This window comes from Chiloscyllium plagiosum, chromosome 31 (genome assembly GCF_004010195.1).
Source record: "Chiloscyllium plagiosum isolate BGI_BamShark_2017 chromosome 31, ASM401019v2, whole genome shotgun sequence".
NCBI classification, from domain to species: Eukaryota; Metazoa; Chordata; class Chondrichthyes; order Orectolobiformes; family Hemiscylliidae; genus Chiloscyllium; species Chiloscyllium plagiosum.
Window position 1 is genome coordinate 22317295 of NC_057740.1, and position 11137 is coordinate 22328431.

Sequence of the window (11137 nt, forward strand, 5' to 3'; positions counted from 1 at the left end):
GAATAGGCTTATGCCTTTAAATTTCATGTTCAGAACCTTGTTCATGTTTAGTTGAAATCCTTACCTTAATCTTGGGTATCAAGAAGAGTTCATGATTGTAACATCTGAAATTATAGTTCTATCCATTATATATCACTTAAGCAGAGTGAAAAAAAGTGTAATGTTCTGATTATTACTTGTTATCTTGAAGACCACAAAGTAACAAGCAAAATATTATTTTTCTTGCATTTGTTGTTACATAGTAGTGACCTTTTAATTCTTTATTCAGCTGTAAAGTTTATCAAACAAAAAAAATTAAAAATATCCGTCACACTAGCTTAAAAAAAAATTTATGCCTACTAAACATAACTGGCAAAAGTGTAACAGTGTGAAATTCCATGTCTGCTATTTTATCTGTTGAAGTTTTTTTCTCTCAGCTTTTATATTTCCCAGACCAAACAAAATGTTTTATGTCATCAAGAAACCTACAACTACCCTGAACATACAACATTAATAGGAATCGATCCCAAAAATACTTCATACTAGAATATGGGGAAATAATATATCTGGATGCAAGTGGTTACCTTAAATAAAAATTAACTATCTTCTTATTTTTGTCTCAATGTTCCACTAATTACTAGTTTCCAGGCATTCACAATGAGAAACAAATTTAGCTTGGTCTGATCACTGGAAGTTTTGCAACTACAATTATGTGCTGATCAGCAATTCAAAACCCTGCTTGCTATTTAAATTCTATCTATATCAAGAGGCAAAAACATTCCTTCATAACATATGTAACGATTAACTACTTCAGTACAAAGAATAATATGACATATTGAAAGAGAAGCATAACTTTTCTAAAGTGTGTCTGAAGATTCTTGCAGCAGGCAAGCAGACAATCCACTTATGGCAGAGGTTTGTTTTTATCAAGGGCAACAATTAATCATTCTTGTGGGCTAAATGTAGAAATCTTTTGTCAATTGTGGGTGGTAGTAATATTCAAAAGATTGAAAATTAGAATGTTATGAACAGTGTTATGGACCAGACCAGATCTATCCCCAGGTATTGTAAGGAGATAGCTTAGACCCTAACTTTTATATTTTTTTTAAAAAGGCAAGTATAAAGTGCTGTGTTCCATATGTAATTTAATTAATCTACCCTAGGCTTTAATCAAAACACATTTTATTCTTACAACACAGTTAAAATACAAATAAAAGAATTGGCATAACTTTACTCTCTCGAAATACCTAACAAGATAATATCTTATTTAACCACTTATCATCAACTGTTCCAATATAAGCAACGTCCCATAAACGCATCCTTTGGCAAAAAAAATGCAATCCAGCAAAACAGTTATGGTTCTCATATGCTATCTCTCCAGTGCAGAAGAAAGAAAGAATCTGTCCCTTCAGACTTTTAAGAGGAAGCCTCTCATCTAAGACTTCACTCTAACAGCTTTCAGCAGCCAGCTGAAACCTTCTCCTAACAGAAACCAAAATTGAAAACCTTTTTGGGGCAGTGTGAGCCCTGACTACACCACTCATGACCCTTTTGTCTAATTTTTTTAAAATTCAGAGATCACTCAAAAACTGTTTACCAACTGCCTGTCTGAAGGAGACATTCAGGCACCACTGTGGCAACACACCTCTGAAAGAGAAATAGCACAGAACACCTCTTTCTTAAAAGCACAGTAGTGTCACAACAGGTAGAGGAGATCAGCTCTCCCCCCAGTTACAACTGCCTTTGGGATTATTGCAACCAGGATTCTAATAATTTTGTTTAGCACGCAGCTGTCATACTTAAAAATAAAATTGCTAGTAATGAAGGAGGCAATTACCAAAATTTTCTGGAGTGAAGGAAAGAAGAATTTTATATCTATTAGCCCCACTAATAATCAAAACATTATGTAAATATACAAACACAGGAAATAAGTTAGAGAGAGAGGTACAGACAGGAAGACACAAGGCTATGCAGTTTGAATCTTGATGAATGGATCTTTTCCAAAGTTGCATTTTCATAGGTGCTGTTTTCCAAAATGATGAGAGACTGGCAGAGAGAGAGAAATAGAAAGAGTGTCTTCCAGTTTTTGCCTACAAAACTAATTTTCCTCCTTTCTACTCATCTGCTGAAAAGCAGATGTGAAAATACGGATTGTATATTTTGGATTCTAGCTCCATTGTCTTTCTAAACTGGCTAACTGACAGCACGCCTTTCATCTTCCACTATGTGAAATTATCATATATGTGTGAATTAAACAGTAGATGCAAAGTTCTTAGCGCTGTCTTAGTGTCCTGTTTTCAATTTCTTTTAGATAATAGTGGTAATCTCAGTGCAGACAGTTTAGTTGATTGCGCATGTGGTTTCATGAAGATTATCTCAATCTGTAGCCCAGTGACCACTGCACCTATTTTGGATCCTTCTATCATCCTGTTTAATGCTATTTCAGTCCATGAGTGGTCTCAGAAGTCAGATGATGGAAATGAAAATTTGATAGTCTATATCTTCCACCATCATAACAAGTTTGCTTTGCTGTGTGCACAGTGTGTATGCAAGTAGGTAACTAAAAAGTAATTTAAACAATTTCCTAGAAAATGTTTGTTTTGTGATCAGTGAAGAAGCAATAGCACTCATCACTTATGTCAAAGAAAGCTGCCTACAGAGATCTTGCATGATCTCTGCAGGATGGATTTTACCTTTCTCCATGTTAATCTGTTTCTGGCACCAACCAAAAGGGACCTCTCTTGTCTAGCAAAAGTGAATTATCAACAAAGGTAAGTAGCTATTGACTTGGGATTATGATAGAAGTTGAAACCTTAAAAAAAATGTTTTATTAAAATGGGGTATGTTTATAATTAAGCCAAAATTTGATATTTAACAAATACCAGTTTTATTTTCCAGGGCCAGCAAAAGTGACTCAATACATAAATTATTAACTGAATACACTATCAAAATCTTATGATGTGGAGGAGCCGGTGTTGGACTGGGGTGGACAAAGTTAAAAGTCACACAACACTAGGTTATAGTCCAACAAGTTAATTTGGAAGCACTAGCTTTTGGAGTGTTACTCCATCATCAGGTGGATACTTATATTCCACAACCACCTGATAAAGGAGCAGTCGTCCGAAAGCTGGTGCTTCTAAATAAACCTGTTAGACTATAACCTGGTGATGTGTGATTTTTAACTTTATGAAAATCTTAGTTGTACCTCATTCAACAAGCTGGAACTTTTCTGAAGGCAACAAGACTGACAAATAGAGCAAACATTCATGTCATGTGATTTCAAAAGCTTTCTACCTGTAGACAGGTATAGCATACTCTGGTTGAATGTACAAATCTGGCAGCAACTTCTAGGATTCTGCATTTAACTGTGCATGTGAAAGGCACCAGAGGTCACTACCAGTTTACAGTTGTAATAATAATAAAAGCTGTCAGTTTCACCATTGTTTCAACTGTAAGGTCTGGAGCATCACTTTGCATAAACACACTGCTTGTATTGCATTGTATGATTGTATTAGTGTTAGCCTAAGCAGTAACTTAAGCTTGAATTTGTAATCTTGTTTTTTACACAACACATACTTATCACATGCTATGTTTTACACATATATATCCTTGACACATGAACAATTTTAATTTAATCACTTTACATTTCTATAATTTTCAGATATTTAAGATAGATTTCCTTGATTTTGTCATTTCTATTTGTCAATTTCTCTCTCTGAATTTTTTGTTAACAACTTTCTGCATTTAATTAATAAGCAATGTATGAAAAGTAATAAATACTCTCTTTTCAGGGAAGGGTGAAGCTTGTCTGTCACAGCGATGTAAGAAAATAATTTCAGTGTTGAATGTGTCTGTGACTGTATTTTGAAAATGTTTTGTGCAGTGAGAGATTGTAACTGTTATTTTTAAACTATTGTTTATTTGAGTTTTGGCGTTCATTTATTTGTTTCTTTCTGTTTGAAAGGGCACACAGCTTATTTTTAACGCTGCAAAAGAACTGGGGCAGCTTTCAAAGCTAAAGGTAGGAGTGTAATGCATCTTAATCCAAATCATTGCGCTCATGACATGCAATCATTTATCAAGTGTTTTCTACTGTTCCTGAAGTTCAGTGAACATTATAAATTTTATCATATCATTCAGTTTTTGTGGGGTGTTTAAATTTACAGGAGTGTACAAATTTTGTCTGAACTAATGTCTAAGCATGAAAATTAAGTGACACCATGTCTTTCTTCTCTCTGGTTTCATTCCTCTCAACCTCATGTCATCTCCTAAGTTCTTCTTGTCTATGTATTATAATATATATTCTACTGGCTCAATATATTTGTAATAAGTAACTTGAAATAACTTCCTGTTTTCTTAACCTTACACCAACTAAACTGTTGCTCACCCAAGTTCCTTTCCTAGCCCTTTAGCGGTTGGAATGTTCAATGGTAAACATGCATCAAAAGAAATTGAAACTCAACAATATCCTTGGATTGTAGAAAATAAAGGGCCAATACTCAATAGAGGACTTAGAATGTTTCTACTAGAAGAAAGAATTGCTTAAAGTTAATATGGAAAATTTAATGTTAGTTGTAGCAAGGCCATAGGTTTTTAATTTGTTTTTTGTTTTAACTTTGGTTTATAAGGTCTTTTGTATTTTCAGGATCACATGGTCAGAGAAGAAGCCAAAAGTCTTTCCCCCAAGCAATGTGCTGTAGTGGAACTTGCACTAGATACTATTAAGGTAACAACTGGCATTTCTCTTTATTAAAAATCAGCCCTGGATTTTTAATTATTGATTTTGGACCCCAACATCAAGAGCCTGATGTCATAGCATGTCAATGCCGGATAGCAGTTTTCAAGATAATGGCCAATTTGTGGCGAGATGGCACTTCAGCTGTCCAATTAAAGTTGAGTGTTGAGCTCCTAATGCTGGAGGGCCAACATGAGATCCTCTGGCATGGAAGAATCAACGTCACTGCAGTCACAGTTGTGTGCTGCTGTTGGAGGTGTCCTCTGAAGAATCTTCAAAATGTTCAAATAAAAAGGGGCCACAATGTGGAGGACGAACCCCTTTACACAGAGGTCTATGGACTTTTTCAGTGGGTGGCTACCACAAGTGCTGGCTGAACAGTCTGCTTCTAGCAGACTATTTCCATTCATCAGCTGGGTTTCAGCCTCAGCTGGTAGGCTGAGAATGTGGTTGTGAAAACAGAAAAGCAGTTTTCATGCCTTCCCTCTCCACCTGAGCCAATCTCTTCCCCAAACTATCCTCAAAACAGCAGCTTGCAAAATTTTATGGAGACAAGCGCATGTTGACAGGCTGGCAGGTGGCGAGGATCTACCGGTCCATCTTCCTCCTGCCCTACTGATAGGGCTGAATGAAAATTCAACTCATGAAATTCTGTTTCAGATTTGTTGAACAAGAATACTTATTATTAAAATGCAGAACTTCCACAAGGGATAGCTACAGTAACAGTCTATCAGAGTATAAGGTAATTAATAAAATATCATAAGATGGAATGATGTAGCAATACATATTAATTAGTATTACAAGTCAGATTGTATTCAAATTTCAGTGGTACATATTTGTTCTTTTTTTTATTCCGTGCCATTGGGTACAATGTTGTATCAATATGAAAATTAAACTACCTTAATCGTAGCTAATCTGATCACCTGTAGAATTTATGCAGTTGCATAATGCCATTTCACATGCATTCGTCTTTAGTTTGGGTTTATCTCATTTCTTTATTACATCGTTATGTTGAATAAATATAATTCTTGTAGCTGTTTTAATTTTGCATTATGTTTGAAAGCCTTGTAGAAAAATGAAGATCAATAGTAATATTGGCCATTTGAACTTCAGTCTTAAATTTTTGTCTGGTACTGTCCAAATTTGGCTGATTCTAGTGGCTGATTAACTTTTTATTCAGGTTTTATAAAGTCCTTCAACCAATTGGAGTGATTAAATATAACTGATCAGTGATCACTCAATTGCTGTACTTTTAGCAAAACTTCCTGGAGAATATTGATGGATTTCAAATAGTGATTTTGTCCTTTGTGAATCAGTAAATGAACTAAGTAGGCAACCTGATATCTTTAGTGTGATGAGATTTATATACTTTGTAAGCTGCTGCCTCTACACTTGCAACTGGCAAATATTAATTTTCAGAGCACAATAAGAAATAATTCAGTTTTCCAAAACTATCTAGTGGTGTTCTGACTCATTCCAAATGTTAGCAGTGAAGCAATAAATTGTTTTAAATAAACTACACCTTGTAATATTTTCAAAATAATTAAATGGTTCAATATGAAAACTTCCTACTTCCTTCCTTTGCTGCCTATCTTGGTATCATCGGAAAATTTAGCTACCATTCATTCAGATCTCTCATCCAAACCATTGATATAGATTGTAAATAGTTGAGATCCCAGCACTGTTGCCTGTGGCACTCCACTAATTATTATATTTGCTAACCTGAAAAGGGTTCATTTATCCCTACACTCCAGTTCCTGTTAGCAAAATGAACTTTTCACCATGCTAATAAAAGCAAAATACTGCAGATGCTGGACATAGAAACAATATTCTGAAGAAACTCAGCAAGCCTGGCAGCATTTGTAGAGAGAGAAACAGATTTAACCTTTTAAGTCCAGTGTATTATTCTTGAAAAGTTCCTTCTGGAAATCCAAATACTACTACTGATTCCACTTTATTAACTCTGCCTGATTTATCCTCAAAAAGCTTTAGCAATTTTGTCAAAATTAGAATCAAAATTTTGTGATTAGAAATAATCCCTGATGCACTTTGCGCATTTGTCTTTCATCTTACCCTTGGCCATTGATTTGTCCAGACAATAGGTGGATTAAAAACACCCATAAAGATTGTAGTATCCGTCTTGCTCATCTCCATTATTTCTCGATTTATATTTTGTCCTTTAGTGAGGTGGTATTTCAGGGGCATATAGACAACTCTCATCCGTGGTTTCTTTCTCTCACTATTCCTTATCTCCACCCAAATTAATTCCACATTATAATTTATTACACCAACATTAATAGCCAGCATTTCAATGTTGTCATATTTATTAACAATGCTACTCCACCTCCTTTCCTTTTTTGTCTTTGATCAAAAAGCAAATAGAACAATACAGCGCAGAACAGGCCCTTCGGCTCTCGATGTTGCGCTGACCTGTGAACTATTCTCAGCTTGTCCCCAAATACTATCCCAAAATCATATATGTGCTTATCTAAGGATTGTTTAAATCTCCATAATGTGGCTGAGTTGACTACATTAGCAGATAAGGCATTCCACACCCTTACCACTCTCTGCGTAAAGAACCTGCCTCTGACATCTGCCTTAAATATATCACCCCTCAATTTGTAGTTATGCTCCCTCGTACACGCTGACATCATCCTAGGAAAAAGACTTTCACTGTCTACCCTATCTAACTCTCTGATCATCTTTTATGTCTCTATCAAATCCCCTCTTAGCCTTCTTCTTGCCAATGAGAACAGATTCAAGTCTCTCAGCCTTTCCTCATAAGACCTTCCCTCCAGACCAGGCAACATCCTGGTAAATCTCCTCTGCACCTTTTCCAATGCTTCCACATCCTTCCTGAAATATGAGGACCAGAACTGTACACAATATTCCAAGTGTGGCCACACCAGCGTTTTGTATAGTTGCAGCATGATATTGCGGCTCCGGAACTCAACCCCTCTACGAATGAAACCTAACACACCGTATACCTTCTTAACAGCACTATCCACCTGAGTGACAACCTTCAGGGATTTATGTACATGGACTCCAAAATCCCTCTGCACATCCAAGAACCTTTCCATTGACCCAGTACTATGCCTTCCTGTTATTCTTCCCAAAGTGCATCACCTCACGTTTAGCTGCATTGAACTCCATTTGCCACCTCTCAGCCCAATTCTGCAGTTTATCCAAGTCCCCCTGCAACCTGTAACATTCTTCCACACTGTCCACTACTCCACTGACTTTAGTGACGTCTGCAAATTTACTAATCCATCCACCTATGCCTGCATCTAAGTCATTTATAAAAATAATAAACAGCAAACAGATCCCTGTGGCACACTTCTAGTAACTGGACTCCAGGCTGAATATTTTCCATCAACCACCATTCGCTGCTTTCGTTCAGAAAGCCAGTTTCTAATCCGAACTGCTAAATCACCCTCAATTCCATGCCTCTGCATTTTCTCCAACAGCCTATCATGTGGAACCTTATCAAAGGCTTTACTGAAGTCCACGTATACCACATCAACTGTTTCCCTCATCTACATGCTTGGTCACCTTCTCAAAAAACTCAGGTTTGTGAGACACGACCTGCCCTTGATGAAACCATGTTGACTTTCTGAAATCAAATTGTTGCTTGCTAAATGACTATAAATCTTATCTCTTATAAACCTTTCCCAAACATTTCCTACAACAGAAGTAAGGCTCACTGGTCTATAATTACCTGGGTCATCTCTACTGCCCTTCTTGAACAAGGGCACAACATTTGCAATCCTCCAGTCCTCTGGTACCAAACCTGTAGACAATGACAACTCAAATATCAAAGCCAAAGGCTCTGCTATCTCCCCCCTTAGCTTCCCAGAGAATCCTCGGATAAATTCCATCCAGTACAAGGGACTTGTCTACTTTCACTCCTTCTAGAATTGATAACACCTGTTTGTAACTAACCTCGATCCTTTCTAGTCAAATATCTCATAACTCATTCTTCTCCTTTACAATATTTGCCTTTTCCCGAGTGAAAACCAATGAGAAATGTTCGTTTAGCACCTCTCCGATCTCCACAGGGTCCACACTCAACTTCCCACTTCTGTCTTTGATTGGCCCTATTCCTACCCTAATCATCCTTTTATTCCTCACATACGTAGAGAAAGCTTTAGAGTTCTCCTTTATTCTATTTGCTAAAGACTGCTCGTGTCCTCTCTTTGCTCTTTTTAACACTCTTTAAATCCTTCCTGGCTGATCTGTAACTCTCCATCTGAACCATCTTGCCTCATCAACACATAAGCCTCTTTCTTCTTCGTAACATGAGATGCAATTTCTGTTGTAAACCACAGTTCCCTTGCCTTATCACTTCCTCCCTGCCTGACAGGGACATACCTATCAAGGACACGCAATATCTGTTCCTTAAACCAGCTCCACATTTCCATTGTCTGCATTCCCTGCATTTTGCTACCCCATTCTATGCATCCTAATTCCTGCCTAATCGCATTATAATTGCCCTTGCCCCATCGATAACTTTTGACCTGAGGCATGTATCTATCCCTTTCCATCACTAAACTAAATGTAACTGAATTATGGTCACTCTCTCCAAAGTGCTCACCGACAACTAAATCAAACACCTGGCCTGGTTCATTACCAAGTACCAGATCCAGTGTGGCCTCCCCTCTTGTCGGCCCTTCGACATACTGTTTCAGGAAATCCTCCTGTACACATTGGACAACAACTGGTCCATCCGACGTACTAGAGTTATAGCATTTCCAGTCAATGTTGGGGAAGTTAAAGTCCCCCATAATGACCACCCTGTTCCTTTCACTCCTACCCAGAATAATGTTGCTAATCCTCTCTTCCACCTCCCTGGAACTCTGCGGAGGCCTATAAAAAACTCCAAGCAGTGTGACCTCTCCTCTCCTGTTTCTAACCTCAGTAGACGAGTCCTCATCAAAAAGTTCTCTCAGCCACCGTTATACTATCCATGACTAACAAGGCCACGCCTCCCCCTCTTTTACCACTTTGCCTGTTCTTAATGAAAGATCTAAACCCTGGAACCTGCAACATCCATTCCTCACCATTCTCTATCCATGTCTCCGAAATGGCTACAACATCGAAGTCCCGGGTACCAATCCCTGCTACAAGCTCACCTACCTTATTTCGGATACTTATAGCGTTGAAGTAGACACACTTCAAACCACTTCACTGTCTGCCAGCACATTCCTGTGACCCTGAAATTCTGTCCCTGTCCTTCCTACTCTCATCCTCCTGTGCACTGCACTTACACCTCCGGTTGCCATCCCCCTGCTGAGCTGTCCTTGGAAAATGAGTTCCATGCTGTGTGCTTTCAGCTCAGGAGCTTTAAATTTTGACTGCCTACCATTGTTAGTAATTTTGAATCTACTATTCTATACCTCGAGCTCTCTCATTTTTTTTTTAAAAGTTACTGTCGATTGAACCCTCCCCAACCCACCAATCAGTTTAAAACAATATCTGCAATCCTCCTGAGATGACTCAACAGGTTATCATTCCGAGTATAGTTCTAATAAATCTGGCCCATCTCAGTCCTAGTGCCAGTGCCATTTGAACCTTAACCTCAACTCATTTCTCCTACCCTAATCTTTGAGTTGTGCACTGAATGGGGTTGGTTAGTTCAATTAGCTGGACAGCTGGTTTTGCAATGCAGTGAGAGTTCAAATTCCCTCACTGGCTGAGATTATCATGAAGGACTCTCCTCAATCTGTACCTTCACCTTAGGTGCAGTGACACTGGTTAAAGTTAAAAATTTCACACCAGGTTATAGTCCAACAGTCCAATAGCTTCCAAATTAACCTGTTGGGCTATAACCTGTGTGATTTTTAACATTGCCCACCCCAGTCCTACACCAGCTCCTCCACTCTGATTAAACCACCACCAGTCATCTCTCTCTAATGAGGAAGTAGCCCTATTGGTCCAGTAAGAATATAGTGATTTTACTTTTTACCTCTTAAATCTGGTTCACCCTTTTCCTAAAATGTATGACTGCTTTCTGTCCACTTAACTTTCAATCTTTGTGATACTCTGCAGAGCGTGTAGCTCAGTCTCAATATCATTGACTGTGAGCTCACTGCCCCTTGAGCCACAGATACTTAACTGTCGATGTAGTTATCTTGGATCTGGCTGATATTCGGTTTTCCCCACCTACAGCCACAGTATATCAATAGACAATAGACAATAGGTGCAGGGGTAGGCCATTCAGCCCTTCGAGCCTGCACCGCCATTCAATATAATCATGGCTGATCATTCCTAATCAGTATCCTGTTCCTGCCTTATCTCCATAACCCTTGATTCCACTATCTTTGAGAGCTCTATCCAACTCCTTCTTAAATGAATCCAGAGAGTGGGCCTCCACTGCTCTCTGGGGCAGAGCATTCCACACAGCCACCACTCTCTGGGTAAAGA

The 11137-nt window shown here is 38.1% G+C and overlaps 1 protein-coding gene across 18 annotated transcripts in view; it reads left to right on the plus strand.

Moving 5' to 3' along the window:
• The window catches only part of LOC122565310 (protein unc-13 homolog A), a 428982-nt gene that overhangs the window by 385808 nt on the left and 32037 nt on the right, over window positions 1-11137 (plus strand). For 11 of the 18 annotated variants that reach the window (XM_043721144.1, XM_043721135.1, XM_043721136.1 and 8 more), the window contains 3 exons: window positions 3771-3800; window positions 3944-4000; window positions 4625-4705. In XM_043721144.1, the coding sequence (XP_043577079.1) occupies window positions 3771-3800; window positions 3944-4000; window positions 4625-4705 (168 nt within the window). The remainder of the gene's footprint in view (window positions 1-3770; window positions 3801-3943; window positions 4001-4624; window positions 4706-11137) is intronic. The other 7 variants (XM_043721137.1, XM_043721138.1, XM_043721149.1 and 4 more) reach the window with 1 other exon arrangement.